This window comes from Neovison vison, chromosome 3, assembly GCF_020171115.1.
Source record: "Neovison vison isolate M4711 chromosome 3, ASM_NN_V1, whole genome shotgun sequence".
In the NCBI taxonomy this organism is placed as follows: domain Eukaryota; kingdom Metazoa; phylum Chordata; class Mammalia; order Carnivora; family Mustelidae; genus Neogale; species Neogale vison.
The window spans coordinates 78,550,675-78,575,598 of NC_058093.1; the positions used below are offsets into that span (position 1 = coordinate 78,550,675).

At 34.1% G+C, this 24,924-nt stretch overlaps 1 protein-coding gene and 1 pseudogene across 2 annotated transcripts in view; both read right to left on the bottom strand.

Annotated features, from left to right (window-relative positions):
- Positions 1–24,924, bottom strand: part of NCKAP1 (NCK associated protein 1) — a 102,975-nt gene that overhangs the window by 12,205 nt on the left and 65,846 nt on the right. For both annotated transcript variants that reach the window (XM_044242492.1, XM_044242493.1), the window contains 8 exons: positions 24,374–24,506; positions 20,916–21,035; positions 20,174–20,313; positions 19,136–19,267; positions 16,460–16,678; positions 16,148–16,278; positions 15,768–15,865; positions 4,214–4,307 (listed from right to left, as the gene is read on the bottom strand). In XM_044242492.1, the coding sequence (XP_044098427.1) occupies positions 4,214–4,307; positions 15,768–15,865; positions 16,148–16,278; positions 16,460–16,678; positions 19,136–19,267; positions 20,174–20,313; positions 20,916–21,035; positions 24,374–24,506 (1,067 nt within the window). The remainder of the gene's footprint in view (positions 1–4,213; positions 4,308–15,767; positions 15,866–16,147; positions 16,279–16,459; positions 16,679–19,135; positions 19,268–20,173; positions 20,314–20,915; positions 21,036–24,373; positions 24,507–24,924) is intronic.
- Positions 23,843–23,932, bottom strand: LOC122903692 (annotated as a pseudogene).

Consider the following 24,924-nt stretch of genomic DNA (forward strand, 5'->3'; position numbering starts at 1 on the left):
TGGAGCACAGAGCCAAAAAAATTAAGTATCTCTGGGCCAAATATGACCCACCAACTTGCAAACTCTGATCTGGAGGACATAGCTACTAGATATGGAATACGACAGGAAAAAAGTCAGATAGCATAACCAAGTTTCCCTCTGAGAATCACTGGGTGAGTGGCATGGGAGCTAATATAATGGTCAATAACAGAATATCAGGCTTTCTCGCCCCACCCATTTGTATCTCCCATCAGAATATCATTCCTATTCCAGAGATGCTGCGAAGTATCTGTGCGTCAAACATCTAACAATATTTCCCAAACTTCAGTGCAAATCAGAATCACCTGCTGGGCCCCAGCAAACTGATTTAGTAAGTCTGGAGTGGAACCCTAATAATTTACATTCTTAACAAACTCCTATGTGGTGCTTTTGATTGTTGCTTCGGGTCCATAGACCACACTCTGATCAAATTAGCACTTGGTATTAAATACCTGAAGCGCCATAAGGAGAGTCAGGCTGGGGATGAATACTTTAAAGACACACTGATAAATAAGACTGGATACATTTCCCCAAAAGGATTATTTTTAAAAAGTCTTAAAAATTGTAAAAGTATTGACAAAGAGAATGAAATTTCAATAAAAAGGGGAATAAAAGAGAGAAAGACTATAGAGAAATCAAGTAGAATAAGAGGAAAGAGGACCAGATTTTAAAAATGGGTAGTCACTAATGATCTCTTCCAGAAAGGTTTCAGGCATAGCCACATTATAGTGTACTGAGAGTAGAGAACTGGAAAGACAAACAGTGAATACAAGCTAGTCAAAAATTTGGCAATATGAAGAATGGTAGAGTGAATAAGAGGAAGGCTTAACAACAGACTTTAACAAGTGTTACTTTGCAAGCAGTATCTGGCCTCCACGGAGCAGGAGATTTTTCTGGGATCAGAGAAATTGCTTAGAATGATGAATGTAGCAAAAAGTCAAAGAAGGGGCAGCTAGGTGGTTCAGACGGTTAAGCGTCTGCCTTCGGCTCAGGTCATGATCTCCAGGTCCTAAGATAGAGCCCCATGTCTGGCTCCCAGCTCAGCAGGGAGTCTGCTTCTCCCTCTCCCTCTGCCTCTCCCCTGCTTGTGCTCTCTCTCTCTCCATCTCTGTCTCTGTATCTCTCTCAAATGAATAAATAAAATCTTAAAAAAAAAAAAAGTTAAAGATATGATAGCACAAAGGAGAATGCAATTAAAATCACTAAGTTTTAAAGTCCATAATGGGTAAGGAAGTAAAGCCAGGAAGAGGCTGATTAGAAAACTAGAGAAACAATGTTTCAATGAACTAGAACAAAAAATTTAATAGGAGTGAAGGAGTGGGAAAGCTTGAAGACATGACTGAACTGAGAGTCAAGTTTCAAATTCAGGATCTTATCAGTGCAACAATTTAAGGTGATAATAACATTCAAAGTATTGCTAAAGTAAAGGTCTTTGGAGGCAACTTACAGATTTGTAGACGGTTGCAAGGTCAGGGCAAAAGTGTATGGAATGAATTTTAAAAAGGAAGATTTATTAAAGGAAAACTAGAAAAATTAAGGTCTATACTAAGGGAGTCAATAAAGTGATGAACCTAGACCCCAGAGACACACTGTCAGAAAACAGGAAGCAATACAGTATTAAATTTGCTCAAATAGCTTAAAAGTCTTAGAACTGAAAATTAATTACAGATTACCTCCCAATTCAGAGCAATTTTTTTAAAGATTAATTTATTTATTTGAGAGAGAGCAAGCATGGATGGGAGGGACAGAGGGAGAGAAAATCTCAAGCAGACTCTGTGCTGAGCATGGAGCCTGATGCAGAGCAGGCTCCCAGGACTCTGAGATCAAGACATGAGCAGAAATCAAGAGTCAGAGGCTTAACTGACTATACCATCTAGGTGCCCCAATTAGGGCTACTTTTAACAAATTACATGGCTTTTAAAAGGCATTAAAAAGAATATAGTTGTTGAATATGAAAATCAGACTCTTATAAAAATTTATCAACCTCTGGATATGGGATGAAGGAGGCACAAAGATGGGGATCTGAGACAAAAGAGTGTTTTGAAAAATATTTCAACTGAAAGAATAGCTTTCTCTACTCCCCTACATGAGCCATTCTCAAGCAGAATTTTTCTGTTTCCAAATCACAAAAAAGAATAAATAAATTCTATTTGAAGGCAAATTTGATATAGATGGGCCATTAGGGTTATGGATTTTATTCTGAAATTGTATGAACTTTGGAATTTTAACAAATTCCATTTTGTTTCAATTACACAAATAGGAGAGTTAAAGTAACAGTAAGCAGGCACTGAACAATGCAGTGGATTAAATGCCTTTAACCAGATGATACAGTCAAAATATTATTTACTAGTAAGAAGTTAAGTAGTTAAGCTGGTTGGGTGATCAACCGAGTATTAAAAAATAGGAGAAGCAGGAAAAAATAATTAAGAATAAAGAAAACAAGACTGGTAAATTTAAGTATATAGTAAAACAATGAACAAAAGAGATCAGGTAGAAATTTAAAAAAATAATTTCCTTCTAAGTATTTATGCATACTCTACCTCCCTAGAATACTACCAAATCAGTATTTTCATTTTTTTAAATTTTAATTTCATTTTTTAAAGTACCATACAGTAAACATGATGCTCTTTCCCCCTTTTGGTACAGCTCTAGGAAAAAATTTTAACATGTGTAGACTTGGGTTACCACCATTGCCCTTGTGGTCAACAAGTTTCATCACTTGTTGCTTTCCCAGTTCTGGCAACAACTGATCTGTTCTATAAGGCAACTATCATGTAGTTTAATTTTATACTAATTTTTATTATATAAGTTTATATTTTTGAAGCTGGATAAGATAGCCTAATAAAGTGATTCTCTAAATCATTTTATACTTTTAAAATCTGATATAGGGCACCTGGGTGGCTCAGAGGGTTAAGCCGCTGCCTTTGGCTCAGGTCATGATCTCAGGGTCCTGGGATCGAGGCCCGCATCGGGCTCTCTGCTCAGCAGGGAGCCTGGTTCCCTCTCTCTCTCTGCCTGCCTCTCCATCTACTTGTGATTTCTCTCTGTCAAATAAATAAATAAAATCTTTAAAAATAAATAAATAAATAAATAAATAAATAAAATCTGATATAGCTGCATAACATTTAAAAGAAAATTCTCCAGGGGGAAGTATTAAGTAAAATATACACATGGCTTTAATTTTTTTCAGGATTATTTTTTATTTGGGAGAATAAACTGTGGTTTTCTCAAATACAAAATTTTTTTTTGGTATTTCATTAATTTTTTAATGCTGGAAAAGCTTTTAAATGAATCAGTAAGAAGTATGACTTCAGAATAATTTTTAATTATACAAGTTCAAGTACAAAAGCAAATGAAAATAAAATTAATTCAAGTGCACCTAAAATAGTTACCTAACTACTATGTTTTCATACATTTTTAAGACTCACTGCTATTGCACAATATACCTCCTACAAAGAATCAATGTCAAGAAGACATTAAAAACGAGTTTTTTTTAGTTGTAGGGCTCAGATTTTCATGCAATGACTACTAGATCACAATAAAAAGAAACAGATTACTGATTCACATAACATAGCTGGGTGAATCTCAAAAACATACTAAGTGGAAAAAGACAGGCACAAGAGTATATACTGTGTGATTCCATTTATGTAGAGTTCTGTAACAGGCAAATTTAATCTATAGTGACAGAAATCAGATCAGTTTTTATCTATGGGGGATATCAAGAAACTGACTACAAAGGGACATGAGGCAACTTCCTGAGGTGATGGAAGTGCTGTATGTCTTGACTGTGGTTAACGGTTAAATGGATATATGCATTTGACAAAAATCCATCAAACTGTTCACTTACATGTGTAGATTTCATTGTATGCAAATTATACCACAATAAAGTTGATTTTTAGAAAGCTATAGACTCAAAAGTTAATTCTCCTTCAGTCTAAATTAATAGACTTACTTGTATTAAATGAGTTTATGAACTAATTGATAATACTCATTAAATATTTGATACATGGTATTAAAGCTATGGTAAAAAAAAATGTGAAATAGATAAGCCATATACTCAAAATATCCTTTGACTGCAACTATTTTCTGCTCTCTTCATAAGCTCAGGAGTAATTATATTTATGTTTAAGCAAAGGCTAAATACTGAGTGTCAAGGTCTTCTTAATGCTTATAGAAAGTTTCATGAGTTACCCACATGATAATCTTTTAAAGAGTGCGGCCATCTGGTCTGGTTTGTCAAAGCTGGTCCTCATTTGTGTTAGCACATCAACATTCTCCACCACAAGTTTCTAAAAAAAAAAAAAGAAAGAAAGAAAGAAAAAAAAATAAAGATCCTAGGTTAAGCATAGACCACCTTGCGTTAATGAGATAAGAGCATGCTTGGAAATCATAATCCAGCAAGTAGGAAATACAATTCATGAAATCCAGATGTTCTATGCTATATACTTTTGTTGTTGGCTTAATAAAAGAATCTAAAAATTATTTACATAGGATTAATGTTTTCCTTCAATTTTCAAATTCAAGAAGGGAGAGGATGGTTTAGGAAAAAGCAATAAAGATAAGCAGTAGGATAAGGGATTACCTAATGCTTAGACACAGAACAGCATCAATAATAAAAAACAGACACTGAAGAAGATATAGAGAGCAATAAATTCCAACCAAAATAAAAACAACTTGCTAAAGTTAAAGCTAGCCTACAGTTAAAGAGAGCCTACAGTTCATCACTGGATGTGTATAATCAGAGGGAGAATAACTTTTGTACTATTTCATATGTATGTACTCCTTCATGGGGCTTATAATAGAGCAAGATTTCCCACACAAATTATAAAATGGAAGTGTTAACTATCTACCTTCTCTTTCAGAGACCACAGAAAAAGGAAGAGAAGGAAGAGATACAAATAAGGGAAGGGAGTAAAGAATAGCTATTCAAGGAAAGTATAAGTCATTGAAGAATGTTTTTCTTAAAAGATGCTTTGGAAAAGTAATTAAGTTTGAAATTAAAATGAAAAAATAATTAATTTGATTCCGGCAGAGATAATGTCTCTATGTATATGGAGAGCCTGGATGTAATATTTAAATATCCAGGAATAAAGCCTGGGTATATTTCAAAATACATACAAATCCAACCTTCATCCTCAGATATTTCAATTTAGCAGGCCTGGTTGCAAAGACTTAACAGCAAGCATATTGTTAAAGTGCCATGAGGATTTTGTTACAAGCCAAAGGCTGATGACAACTGATTTAAGGGAGGATGAAAACCTATACAGAAAACTTATAAAAATCAGTTTTCCTATACTAGTATGAATTTTGTTTAGGTTACTTGATATTACAGGCATACCTCAGATATATTGCAGATTCGGTTCCAGACCACTGTAATAAAGCAAATACCGCAACAAAGCGAGTCAAATGAATTTTTCGGTTTCCCAGTACATGCAAAAAGTTATGCTGACACTACACTACAGTCTATAAATGTGCAACAGCATGTCTAAAAACCAATGTTTTAGATTATTAATTAAAAAATACTTTATTGCTAAAAACGCTAACCATCATCTGAGCATTCTGAGTTGTAATCACTGATCACAAATCATTATAATGAATATAATCGTACTGAAAAAGCATGAAACATTGGACGAATTACCAAAATGTGCCACCGACATGAACAAATACTACTGGAGAAATAGCACCAATATACTTGCTAGACACAGGGTTGGCCACAAACCCACAACTTGTAAAATTGCAGTATATACAAAGTGCAATAAAATGAGGTATTCCTGTACTTCAGATTATTTCTCTTTATGCTCCCAATCAAATATACACTTCCAGTCATATCTGTTTGCTAAATTCAACTTCTACAATGTATGATTAAAATGCCTACTTCTCCTGGGGCCAATTTAATACCTGTCCCAGGCTAAAACCTGATTCAATCAATACACACTCAAATACATGCTCAATCCTGACAGTGCTCCTATACCTTGAACATAATACCACACATATCACTGAATCAGACACCACTGAGTTTTAAATGCACCATTACCTACGCTCCATTAAGAGAGAAAAAAGAAAACTTTACCAAGTAAGCTGACACAATGTTTCCTATCACATGACTTTAAGATCCCTACAGTTATTAATACAGAATAACTGTGCTTGAGAATCAAAAATTATAGTATTTGTTTAATGGTAAGGATATAACAATCACTTTTTAGTTCCCATACCAGGCAATTTACAAACAACCCCATTTACTTGTTCTACACAAGAGAGGTGATATTCCAACTTTACAAACTGAGGAAACTAAACTAAGGCTTGGAGAAATTAGGTAAGCAGTCCAAAGTTATAAAGATATGAAATGGTGAATTTTGGAATTATAATTTAGATACATCTAATTTAAAAATCCATGCTCTTAATCCCTAAAGAAATGGTACCCGATTTTTAGTGTACGGAACAATCTAGAAGACTTATTAATTAAAACACACATTGCTGGGTCCTAGTCCCCACAGGTTTTAATACAGCGAGTCTGAGGCAGAACCAAAGGCAGAATTTGTACATCGTTAACAAGTTCTGAGGTAATGCAGCTGCCGCTGATCTAAAGACCATAATTCAAGAACCTAAAGTATTTGTTTGCACATTATTCCTTTAAAAAAAAAAAAAGTTAATACTGTCTCCACTTTAAAATAGTTTATATATTTAATTTTTTTTCTTTTCTCCCTCAATTGCATGCTAAAACAGAGCTCTCTAAACATTTTAAAGCCACTGATTAATATCACTGGCCAATGGACTATAAGCCGGAAGTAATACTAGTGAATACAAATCAGGCAAAACATACGAAGAGTACTAAAAATAAATTTGGTTTTCAGTTAATAAGAAAGTGTTAAATTCTTGGCACAATTCATATTTAAATTTCCTACTTCATTTGGGGGCGGGGAGGCTCTATGAGGGAACTAGAAGAACTGATCTGTAAAATGCCAAAAACGATTCTTTTGGCAGGATTAGAAGGAGACATTGTCTCAATGGGCACACCACCAAATGAAACACCTCAAGAATTTTAGTAGGAAAGAAGACTGGCTGTTTTCTTCTCCAGAGAGCAATGAATGCGCTTTACCATGAGTATGCATGCATAGTGTTGACTATGTCTGACACATGATTTATTCAGGATCATTAAATATAAAGAAGTTCTCCTTTTTTTCTGACACACAAACTTACTCTACGAAACAAAAAAGTCCCAAGCTAAAATAGAAACTAAAACGATGAACGTCATCTTTAAGATACAAAGAAAATATGCTGCCAAATATTTAGTTTATGTCAATTTAGATTAATTTTAAGAAATAAAAACAGAAAAAAATAAAAGCTAAGGAATCACAGAAATGATCTTTAAAATATTATAATTTCCCCCAAAATATTTTATGTAACTAGTTTCATAAAGTTTACTTTTAGTAATTTCTACACCCAATGTGAGGCTCAAACTCACAACGCTGAGATTAAGAGCTACATGCTCTCCTGAATGAACCAACCACATGCCCCTTTATGCACTAATTTAAAGACTAAAGTGGAGGGCATCTGGCTGGCTCAGTTGGTAGAGTTCCTGATTCTTAATCTCAGCATCTTGAGTTCAAGACCCACGCTGGGTGTTGAGCCTACTTGAAAAAAAAAAAAAGAAAGACCAAAATACTATTAGAGGCATAATCATATTTTAATATGAAGAGTGTGAGTTACAATCTCTTCAGAGGGATATTTGGCAATATTAGAAAATATGCAGACATCCATATCTTTTGAATCACTTTCAGAAATTTTTCCTATGCTCAAATAAGTTTGTAAACCATGTGAAGTGTTGCTTAAATGTTGAGTATTTTATACATATGTCTAAAACTCTTCTTCCAGAAATCCACTGAAGTGAAAGGAAAAGAATAAAAAAGAATAAACCTATAATAAAAAAGAAAACAATATAGGAAACAAGACCAAATGAGAGATGTCAACAAACTTCCAGAAGATGGAAAATGGAGCAAAGAGTAAGTAGAGGTAAGAAATGTGACCAGCAAATTCCTGCAGGGGAGATACAGTATGGAAGGCAAGCTGATGCAAGCCTTAGGACCCAGGCAGGGCACAGAAGTTGTAAGCAGTGGCATAGAAAGAAAGACTGGAAGATGAAAACAAGAGGGTTATTACATGTCTGTATTGGGAGCTGTTACACACCTCTCACCATCTTAAGAGGTGATGCCAACAAGGACAACAGTTGCAAATCAGGAGCAAAAGCTGGCAGTAGGGAGGCAGGGGGCAGAAAATGACCCAAGGCAGCCAGCCAGATGTATTGAACATCCTACCTCCACACTCAATCTCTGACAGATTTCCACTCTCTTGGTGGAGGTTACTGTTTTTGAAAAATGATTGTAGGACTCATTTGAAAACTATGATGAAGATTTCTCTAAAGAGTATTTGTTAGCTTCTTCCAAGCACTTTGTGGCACTACTAATCTAGGACAACCTCAATCCAGGTTTAAGACTATAGATTCCTTGGACAAAATGAGCAACACCAAAAGAGCTGGATATCCTGGGGAGGGGCAAATCATTTCCAGTCCATGATTACCCTGGAGATATAACCCTTTGGGGTATCTGTGTAAAAAGGGTGGAGAGGAATTTAAGTAGATTTCCCACTCCTCACTTTAGACAGGCTTCGGCTTTTATTACAGACTCCCCTACCCCTACCCCACAAGGCCATAAAACCTATGTATTACTCTTATAAATGTTGCTTCTGGATCAGCAAATGTCTTCAGATCAAAAGTGGCTTCTAGTACTAGGCTCATGTCTCTGAGTTCCCACATTCTTCTTGATTTTGGCCTACCTTTTTAGCTTGTTTAAAAGAAGAATCTTTCTTTATATATCTTGCCAACTTTTTAAGATGTCCTTAGGAGAAAAGATGGTCTAAATAACCTACCCTACCAATACTTGAAGCAAAAATCTGTATGTTATTTTGTTTCTATAATTTCATAAATTAGATCATTCTAAGGAAACTTAATAGGGCATTAAAAAATGCAAAACAATTAGAACCATCACTGACAGACTGAGTACTTTCGGAGATTTATCTCAATGAGATAGAATACGATACAATACACTGAACTTGTCGATATAAAATACCATTATATTATGACCATAAGATTGTAATGATATATGTAATAAAATACAAGAATACACATGGAAGCATGTCTCAGTATACAGAGGCTAAGAAATGGAAGATGGGGCACCTGGGTGGCTCAGTCAGTTAAGCATCCAACTATCCAACTCTTGGTTTCCACTCAGGTCATGATCTCAGGGTCCTGGGACTAAGCCCCACATATCCGGCTCCATGATGAGTAGGGAGGAGCTTGTTTGTCCCTCTTATACTCTCTCTCTCAAATAAATAAAATCCTTTTTTAAAAAAAGAAACTGAAGACAACACAAAGAAATGGAAGGACATCCATGCTCATATACTGAAAGAAAATTATTAAAATGTGTATTACTATCCAAAGCAATCTACACATTTAATGCAATCCCCATCAAAATACCAAGAACAGCGTTTTTCACAGAACTAGAGTAAACAATCCTAGAATTTATATGGAACCACAAAAGACCCCAATTTACTAAAGCAATTTTGAAAAAGTAAGGCAAAGCTGGAAGAATCACAGTTCCAGACTTCAAGTTATATTACAAAGCTACAGTGATCCAAACAGTAGGGTCTAAGAAACAAACACACAGATTAACAGAATAGAATGGAAAACCCAGAAACGAACCCACAATTGGTCACAATACGGTGAATTAATCTTTGACAAAGCAGGAAAGAATATCCAGTGGGAAAAAGACAATCTCTTCAACAAATGGTGTTGGGAAAACTGGACAGCAATATGTGAAAGAATGAAATTGGACCACTTTCTTACACCATACACAAAAATAAATTCAAAATGGATTAAAGACCTAAATATCAGACATGAAACAATTTAAATCCCAGAGGAGAATATAGGCAGTCACCTCTCTGACATCGTGTATAGCAACTTCTTTCTAGAAATGTCTCCTGAGGTAAGGGAAACAAAAGCAAACATAAACTACTGGGACTACATCAAAATAAAAAGCTTCTGCACAGTGAAGGAAACAACCAACAAAACTAAAAGGCAACCTACTGAATGGGAGAAGATATCAGCATATGACATATCTAATAAAGGGTTAGTATTGAAAACATATAAAGAACTTATATAAACCAACACCCAAAAACCAAAAAACCCAATTAAAAATGGACAAAAAAGCTGACATTTCTCCAAAGAATACAAACAGCCAACAGACACATGAAAAGATGCTTATCATCACTTATCATCAAGGAAATGCAAATCAAAACTACGAGATCTCACCTTACACCTATCAGAATGGCTAAAACCAAAAACACAAGAAACAACTGGTGTTAGCAAGTGTATGGAGAAAGGGGAATCCTCTTGCACTGTTTGTGGGAATGCCAACTGGTGCAGGTGGCCACTCTGGAAAACAGTTATGGAAGTTCCTTAAAAAGGTTAAAACTCCATGGTACCGTAATTGCCCTACTATTTGCCCAATAAATAAAAAAATACTAATTCAAAGAGATACATGCACCCCAATGTGACAGCAGCATTTTCGACAATAGCCAAATTATGGAAACAGCCCAAATATCCATCCTGATGAACAGATAAAGATGTTATGGTCTGTGTATACACACACACACACACACACACACACTCAAATATTACTCAGCCACAATAAAAAAAAAAAAAGAAAGAAAGAAATCTTGCCATTTGCAATTGTAATGCGGTGTAATGTGGATGGAGCCAGATAATATCAGGCTAAGCAAAATAAGTCAAAGAGAAACAAATACCATACGATTTCACTCATATGTGGAATTTAAGAAACAAAACAAATGAGCATGGGGGAAAGGGAGAGGCAAACCAAAAAAACGCACTCTTCACTATAGAGAACAAACTGACGGGGACCAGAGGGAAGGATAAATTAAACTGGCGATAGAGATGAAAGAGTGTATTGGTTGTGATGAGTACCAGGTATTATATGTAAGCGCTGAATCACTAAATTGTACAACTGAAATTAATATTACACTGTATATTCACTAACTGGAATTTAAATAAAAACTTAAAAAAATAAAAATGCTAAAATCAAAAGTTTTAGAAAAAAATGTTTAGTATTCTAAACCATCTTGGTTTTGGAGTATATTGTATTTAATGAGAAATCCAAGCTAACTTACATTCATGCACCTCAATTATTATGAATCTGAGTTCTTAACACAGAAAGTTTCTTTTGTCTAGGTTTTTCACTCAAGATTAATATTATCAAATATTCAAAAGAGGATCCACCCAAGAAACAACATTCTTGAGTCAGAAAATTCAATAGCATTAAAAGAAAGATGTCAACATTATTTATACTCTCATCAAAACCTTAAATTAAATTTTAATAACATTCAAGAAAAAAATAGTCACTCCACCATACAGACAGAAATGTTAGACTTAAGCTCCTCCCATTTCCTTTCAAAAGTAAGAATGTAGGTAGGGGTACCTGGGTGGCTCAGTGGGTTAAGTCTCTGCCTTTGGTTCAGGCCATGATCCCAGGGTCCTGGGATCAAGTCCCGCATCGGGCTCTCTGCTCGGCGGGAAGCCTGTTTCCCCCTCTATCTGCCTGCCTCTCTGCTTACTTGTGATCTCTATCTGTCAAATAAATAAATAAAATCTTTAAAAAAAACAAAAAAGAGTAAGAATGTATTTGAGAACAATACTTAAGGAAAGAGCTAAGAAAGTTAAGTTTATAAATAAAGTATTACTAAAAAATTATGACAAAATCTGAAGTCAAAGTGATCTGGAAATAATAGTACCTAAGAAGACAAAATTTTTAAAAGAACAATATCGCCAACACTTGGGTCTAAAGAAAAAAAACGTACAAAATCTAAGATGTGGAGAGCCATGGTTCAAGGTCAGTAAGTGAAAAGAAAGGAGAAAATTTATGATCACAAGTTGACATGAAAATATTATGGTATAGCTACCAAAAGTATCAATGCAATCTTAAACAGTACTAGTAAGTACAGTACCCAGAATAAGTGTACCTTCACTAACCAGATCTCTAGCTGAAGTTTATTCTCAGTTTCAAGGCACTATATCCAAGGGCTTTACACAAATAATTTCAATAGAATCTGTATAAAAGAAAGAAAGACTAACACGAATGTATTTCACATGGGGAAGACAAAGGCAAAACACTACAAAAGTTCTTAAATATGTAAAGGTAATCTTGTCAAAGGCAATCTCTACCTCTTGATGTAAGAATGAAAACCTGTGTGATCTTCCTGCATCAGGTAAGTATGTGTTAGATCGCTGCTTAGATCCTTTTTATTGCTAAAAACAGATAACATGGTACCAGTATAAGCTCTAGGTCTAGACTGACTACACAGGCTCAAGTTTTCGTTTCACCACTTTTAAGCATGAGAGTCCAGACAAGGTACTTAATATTTCTTGGTTTCGCTTTCCTAATTTGTGAAACAGGGACGATATCAGTTTTATGAAAGCAGCTTAGAAAAGTCCCAGGACAAAGTGAAGAGTCTACCTATTTTTACTTCTGCATCCAAGAAATATTAAGCAAGTATCTTCTATGTGTGGACACTAATTTAGTACCGAAGTTTTAAGCGAGCTTATACCTGAGTTTTTATTTGAGTGACAGTGACATAAACAAATACATGACATGAAAGGTCACAAGTAAGATACACAGAAAGCTGAATAAAGAGAATAAAAAGTGATGTTTGCTATTTTAGGAAGTGTGGTGAAGAAAGGAAATTCTGATAACACAACAATTTGAAAAATAAATGAATATTATGAAAAGGTAAGCTAAGACAATAACTCAGTGAAGAATATTTTGAGATAACAAGTAGGCCAAACAGGTTGGAGGAGTTATGGAGGTAAGAAAAGAGAAAGGCTAGGGACGCCTGGGTGGCTCAGTTGGTTAAGCAGCTGCCTTCGGCTCAGGTCATGATCCCAGCGTCCTGGGATCGAGTCCCGCATCGGGCTCCTTGCTCGGCAGGGAGCCTGCTTCTCCCTCTGCCTCTGCCTGCCATTCTGTCTGCCTGTGCTCGCTCTCTCCCTCTCTCTCTCTCTGATAAATAAATAAAAATCTTTAAATAAAAAAAAAAAAAAAAAAGAAAAGAGAAAGGCTAGATCTTCAGGGGCAGCCTTCCAGTACTGTTAAGGACATTAAATGCCTTTAAACTCTCATAGATATGGATACAGATACAGGCTAATTTGTGTTACTACATGACAATATTCAATCTACCACATTAAATGGCAAAGAAGCACTAAAAATACTTAACAATTCTAGCAGTCCCTATTATTCAGTCTGAAATTTTAAAAAAAAAAAAAAAAACAGCTGGTAAAAGCAAAATTCTTTTCTAGAAGTCAAGAAAAAAAATCTTGTCATAATTCTTCTTTCATACCAAAAAGAACATAAGAAAGTATAATGAGGATGAGAAATTTGTCACCTAAGAACAATAAGATAGGAGAAAGACTATGTATTTATAGGTGAATGAGTCTAATAAACAGCAATGATATTGCTTGTAAAGAACCACAACTGTCACTGCAATGTTTATGCATTCAAAACTATATAAAACATACAGTTTGTATATTTAAAATCCACATTATAAAGTATCAAAAAGTTGACTTTTATACAAGAATTACAGAACACTCTTTTGAAAAACAACATTAAGAGGATAATGGACATGCTGAATACCAAGTACTATTTTACTCAATGTTTATTGTGGGTCAAGAACTATGCTCAGTACCTAAGTGTTTGACAAGTATTATCTCATATAATTCTCTCAAAATAAAAGCTTATTTTTAAACTTTGCCCAAAGTCAAAGCTCTTAAATGAGAGGACTGAAATTCAGGATAATTAGTCTTTAAAGGTTTGAATTCTTAGGGTGGCTCAGTCAGCTGAGCATCTGACTCTTGGTTTTGGCAAAGGTCCTGATCTCAATGTCGTGAGATTGAGCCCTACACCAGGCTCCACACTGCACAGAGTTGACTTGAGATTCTCTCCCTCTCCCTCTGCCCCTCTCCCCATTCACGCACTCTCTCTCTAAAATAAAATTAATAAAAGCTTTCTAAAAAAAGTTTTAAATACTGGGTACTACCACCTCCTCTTGTCACACTCTTGCTACTTTTTTCTTTCAGCAAAATATTTCTCACCTTGCAGCAATCGACTTAAGCTATATATTTGTTAAATTTTCAGTATGTCAGATTGCCACATTTAGACTTCTAAGTGCTACATTTAAAATGCAAGCTACTTATCGGTGCTATAACCATATTCTTGAGAAATTAAAAATGCAAGGCACAAGTAACCAAAAAAATTCACAAAGAGCACATTATTAAATATTTTTTTTAAGATTTTATTCTATTTATTTATTTATTTATTTTTAAAGATTTTATTTATTTGACAGAGAGAAATCACAAGTAGGCAGAGAGGCAGGCAGAGAGAGAGAGAGGGGAGAAAGCAGGTTCCCCGCGGAGCAGAGAGCCCGATGTGGGGCTCGATCCCAGAACCCTGGGATCATGACCTGAGCCGAAGGCAGAGGATTTAACCCACTGAGCTACCCAAGCGCCCCTTAAGATTTTATTTTTAAATAAACCCAAAGTAGGGTTCACGCTTACAACCCTGAGATCAAGAGTCTCATGCTCCACCAACTGAGCTAGCTAGGTGTCCCTAAAAGGGCATATTTTAAAATATGCCTCTTCTATTCTGTTCTTAAGTTGAAAAGTCTTAATGGCTCAAATTCAAATTCTTTCAAAAACTTAATAGCTACTATATACACAGACTAATTCAATATAAATCACCTTAACACTGGGATATTTCTAAAAGGCTTTTTTAAAAAAAAGTCCTTTAAAATGCTGTTGCTTCAGCTCTTTTACATCTTTAATAAAATGCTAAGCATTCTAGGGGTGCCTGGGTGGCTCAGTGGGTTAAAGCCTCTGCCTTTGGCTCAGGTCATGATCCCAGGGTCTTGGGACCGAGCCCCGCATCAGGCTCTCTGCTCGGCGGGGAACTACTTCCCCCTCTCTGTCTGCCTCTCTGCCTACTTGTGATCTCTGTCTGTCAAATAAATAAATAAAATCTTTTTTTAAAAAATGCTAAGCATTCTAAAGACATTTTTTATCCAGCTTAAAGGGCATAAGATAATTTAAAAGATTACTTAAAAATAGAAAAAAACCAATGAGCTTAGGGGTGCATGGCAGGCTCAGTTGATAAAGCATGTGACTCCTGATCTCAGGGTCATGAGTTTGAGCCCCACATTGTGCATAGAGATTACTTAGGGAAAAGAAAAAACCCCAATGAGCCTAAAATTGTTTGTAATATAATCTGTATAAAGTAATACATTCAAACTACAAATTTAAATAAATGACTTTGGCCGGAATTTTGACCAGTCATTCAAAAGAACAGTGTCATGGTACAAAAGCATGAAAATATGACCAAAGGCCAAGAAATCAATCTGAGTTTTAGTCTCCTCTAGTAAATCATTTCACTTCTCTAGGCTCTCGGTTTTTTCAACTGTAAAAGAGAGTACTGAATGAAAATGCTACTGAAAGGCCATGCTAGCTCTACAATTTCATTCACATATGAGAACTTCCATGTTGGATTAAACTAAGATTCTAGGCTTGAGGTTCATATTTTTGAAATGTTTTTCAGGAGTTAACGTTTCAAAGCTAAAACTGATAAAAACTGTATTACCTTAAGTTCAGCAACTTGTGATGAAATATGCCACATTAGGCTCTCACTTAGGAACTTCATACCATATGGGCCTAGTAGTTCTGATAACGACCTCATTTCTGAAAGGAAATGTAGTTAATTTTATACTTTGACAGAGCAAACACTTTCAGAAAACGAATATTAACATACTGGAATGTTCCATTATAGAAGCAAATTATTAATACAAAAATCCTTAGACAAGTCTCCAGAATAAAAAAGGTAGTAACACAAAGGTAAGTCTAAGATATAATGTATGATGATTATGTACTGAATGAATGTAATTGAATGAACATAGTCATAATAATCAAAAGCCAAAAGAATCAAGGTTTCTTCACTCTATAAAACATGTCAGTTTCATTCACCTGATATGTCAGAATATTCCTCTGCATTGAATGTTAATTCATTTTCTGTAGGTAAGTTCACAAATGCTTTCATTGCAGGGAAATAAGCTATATGACCATTGCTGACTTGTCTTAACAAAGTTTCCAAATACCTAAGGAGAAAAAGTAAATTTATAAAAAGAAGAAATCAATTCAAAATTTATTATGGTATACATTCCTACATAAGTTGACTGATAATAAAAATGAGCACTCATTGATTAAAAAAAAATAACTTCCTTAAGCAGCTTATTTTGAAGTAACTTTTTATCACTCCTAATTTCTAAATGTGCTTACCAATTTGTATATAGACTTGTAATGGTTGGTTCTCCATGACTGTCTAAATGTTGTGTTTGTTGAAGAAGAACATTATTAAATACTCTTGTAATATCAATTTGCACATAGTTTTCTATTGACTGCAGTACAGTCATGTATGCTCTTACACTTGTCAGAAGCTCTGATGGTTTTGCAATTTCCTGTGTGGCTTGATTATACATAGTCATTCCAACAATTGACCTGGTGGGAAGGGAATAAAAGAACGGACATTGCATTTATGTAAAAGCCATTCAACATATTGATCTCTGATTATATAAACAATAACAATTTTAAATACAATTTGTTTCAAAGCCATGTAATTACTATCATTATCGTCCAAAAAAACAACCTTAAAAAAAAAAAATGAACACCTAAAAGCTAAAATGAGGTAGAAATATGATTTTAAAAATTCTAAGGATATCAATATTAAAATGATTTAACAATAAAGATGGTTTTAAAAAAACTTCTTTAACAGGATACACTGTCTGTAGTAGATACAATGAACTGTTTAATGCATAGCTCAAATTCATCTGGCACTATTACATGCCAGTAGTTTTTTTTTTACGCTTTATACAGATCATCCTCATATTTAATAACCCTATGGTGTAGTTATTATCACCGCCATTTCAAAAATTAAAAAAAAAAAAAAAAACAAAAAACACCTAAGGCTCAGAACTCAAGGAAACTGAGTAAGTTCACTCTTTTTGGAAGTAGTGGGTCTAGGGTTTAAGCCCACATCTGCCTATAGTGCTGCCACTCAACAAAATGCATGACAGTTAAAACAAGGCAATAAACAAAAAACTTCATGGTTTTTTAATCATTGGCAGCACATAAAACACAGCTGCATTATGTTTATATCCCAATAAACTGTACGCCTAAAAGGAAACACAAATTTTGAAAATATTTTCCAACCTGATCTTTTCCTCCATTGACCACCCCTATCTTACCATCTTTAAAACTCCCTAAGCGTTAGATATGTAAAGATCTTAAACTTGTATCTCTAAGGATAAATCCTTAAAGAGAACGACAAACTCCATCAATAGAAAATAATCCCAGACATGCACCTGGGTGGCTCAGTAGGTTAAAGCCTCTGCCTTCAGCTCAGGTCATGATGGAGTCCCCGCATCGGGCTCTCTGCTCAGCAGGGAGCCTGCTTTCTCCTCTCTCTGCCTGCCTCTCTGCCTACTTGTGATCTGCCTGTCAAATAAATAAATAAAATCTTTAAAAAAAAAAAATCCCAGAAGACCAACTCAAGGTTAGTAACTGCTATCTTTGTATATAACCCCTAAAGCCCTAAAACTGTGCTCAAGTGATCAGCAAATATCAACCAACTAATACGAGCTATTTGTTTTGGCATAAAAATCTTTCCCAGGTAAACAAGTTTATAGCCTGGCCTTGATTCTCATAACTAAGTAGATGTTTTGTCAAACGAGTATCTGTTTCTCTGTGGATTAACAGACCAGACTACGTACAGAGAAAAAAAAAGGGAGTGGAAAGTGAACCCTCTCTTCCACCCACCACTCTAACAACCCCCACCAAGTTGAGAATATTTAATAAATACCAGAGTGCATAATAACCTTTTGGTCTAAATGCTATTCTGGGTTTCACTGTCAGGATGCCTGTCTTACTAAAGGAAAGCAACAGAGAGTCTTAAACACCTGACTACGCAACTGATGACTTAACACACAATTTAGTGCCACTTATATATTCTCCTATTTTGCTCTCCAATTGTTGTAGTCTTCTCATGAACTGTAGCTCTAAGCTTTATACTAGTTCATTACTACTTATAGTACTTAACACAATGTCAAGCATATGGTACAAATACTACTTGTTAATGACTATAAAACTGTGAAAAATCCTTGGCTAAATTTTGTTTTATAAATTGCTCTAAGGCCTTCCAAGAAAAACTTCCCAAATCAATAGACATTTTCTTCAATAATTAAGTGTATAACTTTAGAAAAAAGGTTGGAGCAACATTTTTGAAATTGAAAGGTTTCTGATATCACAGACAGTATGACTTCAAGAAACATATATAAGACTTAAAAATCTCTAATTAGGAATGCCTCGAGAGTCTAGAATTCTACTGGTCTAAGAGCATACATGTGAATTCAGAAAAGATAAGAATTCACCTAGTCCTGATGTTTTCAAACATTTAACTGTAACCAACTAAAAGATAAGCATTTGGCATCACGACTCAGTACAAACATACACATGTGTAAGTGAAGAGTTTCAAGAGCAGTATTTATACTCACTTATGTGCAGTGCATGGATTTTTTTCTTCTATTCTTCCCTGTTTCTTTTTCTCCTTGCCTCTTCTTTCTTTTTTTAAACACTGACTGCAACTTTATACATTGACCTCATGACCCTACTTGGTTGTTACCTGTCAGGTGAAATACACTAATTTGCTCCAGTCTTCCCATTTAGCTTATAAGGAACCTAAAGCACACAAAGAGTAACTGGCTTATCCAGTGTTACAACTAGTTAATAACAAGAATGGGACAAGAATCTGTTCACTATTCTCTGTGGTTCCCCATTCATTACTCTTCGTACTGTATCAGTTCTAATACTTTTCCTCATAAAAGTAAACACTGTATGGATATGAAGAACATAACAAACTCATTAACTGAACCAACAAAAGTAGTTTATAGTCTTTCTTACTTAGTAAAGCGGATTTCCAGATGAGAAGTCAAATATTCTCGTGGGGTAAACGTATGCTCCCAAACTACCATGTTTGGTACATAATTTATAGAGAAACACAATTCAGAAAGTGCAGTGTGCAATTTATCAAGGCTGAAAAAATATTAATAAACAATAAAATTTTCAACATTTCATCATAGCAATACAAAATTACTTTTATAAACACATCAGACCTTATTTGGGGATAATAGTTGCAGAATTCAGTTTTCTTCTTTCCTAAACTGACAAGTTCAAAATCTTAAGGGATATTACTAACATGAGAGCAGCTTTTTAAAGACAGTGTCACTCATTTGTTTCTCCATTCGGATGATAATAACTATAATGATTTAATATAAATAAGAGCTATCACATGCTCATAAAAACGATCATTTCCAAACCTTGCTATAGTCTCTGTACCGGAGAAAGAAAGTTGTTTACAAAATAGCCAACAGCTTGCTCAACATAAAAAAAGCAATTAAGTAGGAAATTACTTTAAACAAAACACATGTTCATGTATTACTGCCCACCATGCCTACCCTCCAAACAAACAAACAATCTTTAATAATATCTAGTCTGATATATTCACTCTAAAAATGACGTAGGTTCTAATATAATGCATGCCAAAATAAAGTCTCAGGCTATCTGATTTTAAATAAATGGAAAACTATGGCTTGTTTTTATAGCATACCCCCCAAATTTTTAGACAAATTCTTTGCCTTCAGTATTCAGTATAGACAAATAAAGTATTCAGTACAAATAAAGTATACAAGTATAAATAAAGTATACAAATAAAGTATTTAGTAAAGGCAAATATTACCTACTACATGAATTTTCTTCAAAAATCCAAAATCTGTTTTTGGAAATAAGCATTAACTATTCGAGTTCACAAACATAAAATAATAATAATAAATGAGAAATTAAGAATTTACAATTACTAGCCTTCCCTCAGTACTAATGCCATACAAAAAATGAGAAACTTCTACCTGTAACAAAAAGATAAAATAAAAGTGGATGGCTTACTTGGTCACTACCAGCCTGTTTTTCCTCATACTCTCAACTCCTGGCTTTTCCCTTTCAGGTTCCCCTTTCTTACCAGTTTGTTTTTTTGACTTCTTATTCACTGCTTGACTAATGGTTTTGGCACAATGCTTGGGTAGCAACTATTTAAAAAGAAATGAAATCTTACATTAACTAATTATTTTGAAAAAGCACTAACAATTTAAGCAAACCTTACGTGAATCCAGACAATGTAGCAAATACCATCTAGCACTAAGGTGAGATGTAGTTCACCTAGCTAGCTTGGGGAGCTCACACAGTTTGGTAGAAAAGAGAAAATAGGTAAATCTTATGTGAAGAAAGCTTCATAGAGGAAGTTATTATCAAAGCAAAAGTTTAAAGGATAAGTAAAAACAGACTAAGCAAGCAAAGAATGAGAACATTTTACTGGAAGGAAAAGTTCAAAATTTAGTGAGAACTACTAGGTGGTAAAAAGCATCAAGTACAGGGTGAAGTAGACAGTTTGAGCTATGAGGAAGGTATATGAACACCAAGCTACGGGCTGTCTTTTAAATAGTAAATAATCCCAAAGACAGTGGCAATTTTTTTAAAAACCTAAAAATAGAGTTTTATAAGAATGAGGTAATGAGATTTACTAAGAGTTTAATGAAAAAGACAGAAAAATTTAAAAATAACTGGCTAACAGTTAATTTTCTTGACTTCACACACAAACTTCCTGTCTGTAAGAAAACATGTGAATTATTACCTGGTCACTAAGAGTACACTGTTCTGTGCAAATATCAGTGATGAGATTTCGAGCTTGTTTGGCCATTTCATCCAAGAACATATTACATAAGGAAAGACTGCGATCTCCAATATGATGTCGCTGTCAAAGCAGAATAATAACAACAATAATAAAAGTTATAAGAAAGCACTTTGAATTAAATATTTTTTAAATAAACATGGAAAATAAAGTCTATTGTACACTGAGGAGTGGGGGTAAGGAACATTCTAGATCACCTTTATCTCTTGGAACAACTAACCTACCATATTGTATTTATATAGCTGATGTAAAGTATTTGGTGACTGTACAAGTTTTAAGTATGATTAGAGGGATCTTAGAGTATTGGTATTTTCTTTAACATGAAAAAAAACTACTAACTTAATTTTCAGTTTTTGCAAGGTCCTACATCTGGGTCTTAAAAATTAAACTATCAAACAGAGGATGTGAAAGAACACATTTAGAGTAATGTTTTCTAATCTTAACTGATACACACATAAACACACATATATATTTATTACACATACATAAGATCTTGACACAACAAATAACTTCCTAGTTATAGAAAAGCTTCAATATTTAATTAAAATTGTTAGACATGAGGTCAGTAAAACAAAGAAATTCACAAAGCATTCAACTCCCTAAAATCAAACTCTCCAAACCAGAGGAGAAAAAAAGCTAACCATGCATTTTCTGAACACAACTTGGCGGGGGTGGGGGGTGGGGGGTGTGGGCAGGGAGCATTATTTTAATTTTCAAGAGATGAGATATGTGTACATAGACATATACTCAAATTCATCCATCTCTCTCTACAGGATTCTGTAACCAAAACCTTTAGTTTTGGTGGCTATCATAATAATTTAATAGGTTTTTCTTGTCAATGATAACTGGAAAGTTGAGTATATAATGCCATAAAATTTTGCACTCTCAAATTTATACTTCATACAGAGAGAAATTTTTTAAAGTTTACCTTACCAGATCTTCCATAATTACATAACAAATATACAGTTTACATATAGCATTTCTATGTTGCTAATAAATGTAAATATATAATATAAATATAAATATACAAATATGAATGTAAATATAAAATATATAAATAAATGTAATATATAAGAATATAAAAATACTTAAACATCTAAAGTAACTGTTCCTAGATGATCTATCATGATATTTTAATGTATTTTATTATAAATGCCCCTGAATACTTTAAAAGGAAGCCAAATCAAAAAGAATCCCCAGCTCAGATACAATTAAATATTGGTTCACTTTACTTAAGGAAAGTTTTCAAATTATAAACATTCAGGGCTTTATTTAATCAAATTCTGACTCCTGAACCCCTTGCTATCATTTATTCCTCAAAACAATACAAAACACTGAATTAGCATTTCTTCAAATTTACTAGACTTATTTAAAATACAAATCTGATATCACTATTCCCCTTCAATGCTCAGAAATGCTGAAATTGGATGAAAAACATAACAACTGAACTCTCTCCATGATCTTCCTCAGCCTCTGGCGACAATACTGAAAACAGATTTGGGGAGAACAATGTCAAAGCAGAAAGACCACTTAGGAAACTACAACAATAGTGCAGGAAAAAAGATGTGGCTTTGACAATAATGATAAGTGGTAGGAGTTTGGATATATGAAGCCCAAAGGCTGAAAAGGCTTCAAAGGATGGTGATGGGGTAACATGCAGAGTATCATGGACATGTTACATTTCAGATGGCTAAAAATACCTAAATTCCAGCAGAATATCCAGAAAATCAAGATCTGAAAGCTCTGGGATGGAGACAAAAATCTCGGAGACATTAGAAATACACTAAGTTAAATAAACCAGATACAAAAAGACAAATACTACATGGTTCCACCCATATAAACCACCTATACTAACCAAATTTTTTGACAGAAAACAGACTAGAGGATACCAAGAGTTGGAAGAATGAGAAATTACTACTTAATAATTATAAGGTTTCTGCTTGGGATGACAAAGTTTTGGAAATGATATTAGTGGTGGTTGCACAACACTGTGAAATTAATTAATGCCACTGTACTGCACATTTAAAAATAACACACGGCACACTTTTAGGCCATATATAACATTAAATATCTGTCTGTATGCAGACAGATACAGACAGATTTTAATCACAGTTTTTTAGAAGAAAAAAAATGGGAACAGAGTGCAAATTGTTGAAGATTTAAATGCCTGGGTGAGAAATTTTTACCTTTTCCATATGCAAGAGACAATCACTGAGGATTCTTCAAGAAGGAAAGAGACACTCTGGTGGTAGTGTATTAGACAGTCTTAAAGGCAGAAATACTGAAGGTAAGAGAATTATTTAGGAGTACATATGAAGAGTATTACAAATTTGAGCTACAAGAGTGACCAAAGCAACGGACAGTAGAAGACAGATTCAAGAAATGAAACCAGACAAATAAAATTAAGAGGACTTCATGGGTAATTTAATGGGAAGGATGATTATGAGGAAGAGTTAATATTATATCTTAGGTATAAAGCTTCAGGATAAAATCTATTATACCTAAAAACTGTATAAAAGTATTAAATTTGGTGGTGTTGATATCCTCACAGGTAACAACCCTAAAAGCAGTCCCTACTAAACTTCCTGCAGGTTAACCTTGTCTCAGAGTCCGCTTCCAAAGCGCTAGTGGAATACAATCTGCAACAGATGTTACCTAATGCTTCAAGATAATAATAATGCTACTGCTTGTCAGTTTCTTTTCTCCAAGTTCTGTAGTTCTAAGGAATTCAACACTAAGTTAAACTATAAAGAAACAGACCATTTAATTTTAATATATAGTCTCACCACGCTTACAAAGTAACATTTCTTCTTTAAAAATCAGAAGAAATACTGAGTACATATTTGATACTTATTATTGATAAAAATACTGAGTAGTCCAATTATTTAATAACTATGTGTGTCTGTGTGTATGTCTTACAAATACTACACTTGATCTGAGCCAAAAGGCCAAGAAGCAATTGTCTTACTAATGTTAATTTTGTTTACCATATCTATCATATTAACAAGTGAGTGAAATTCCTCTTTGACACGTTTATGTTTAGGCAGTAATCTATACACTCAATTTTCAACTCTTTTCAATTAACAGTTTAAGAGAAAAAGTAAGCATACAAAATCAATTACTGTATATAACTTTACCATAAATATGAATACCCTACCTGTCATTTAATAAATGTAATTCTAAGTGACATTATGATATGTTCTTAAAAATAAGTATGTGCATTTATCCATCCATGCAAATAAACACTACATTTATTTTAATCTAGTCAAACATCGTTCTGATTCTGCATAAAGAGAAATTAGGTAGGAAGCTAGATTAGGTAATTATGAAATCTAGCCAGAACATGTTTGGTCTAGTATACTCTGCATACCACATAAATCACAGTACTATCCTGAAATTACCTCTTCTGGACACAGTTCATGTGTGCAACTCATAAAATGAGTGCAAAGTAGTGGAAATGCAATTGAATATCTTGACTGAGAGGGTAACTCCAAACACTGTTGAAACATCTTCTCAAAAGCACGGCTATAAAAACTATATGAGGAAACAAATTAAAAATTAGAATCACCATTTTTACAGTTAAAAATTTTATGATACTATATTTAGTTAATTTAACTGGATTCCAGGGAACAAAAGTTATCAACTGGTAGCCTTTATTTCCTTAAGAAGAGAGTAGTTATTTTTCCAAAGAGTATCTTTTATATACCAACAATCATTACAGAGTAATAAAAATATAATTTTCATAATAGTTAAGTTTTAAAATAAAAAATATAAACAAAAAATAAACCATATCTATGGCTTATGAATACAGGACATTCAAATCTCACACTACCAAATCTTATCAAAGGCAAGTCACTATCAATTAGTAAGAAACACCACTATTTTATTGTACCACCAAGAAAGAAAAACACTGTTAATTAAACAATGCTGTACCATCAATTTCAAATTATTT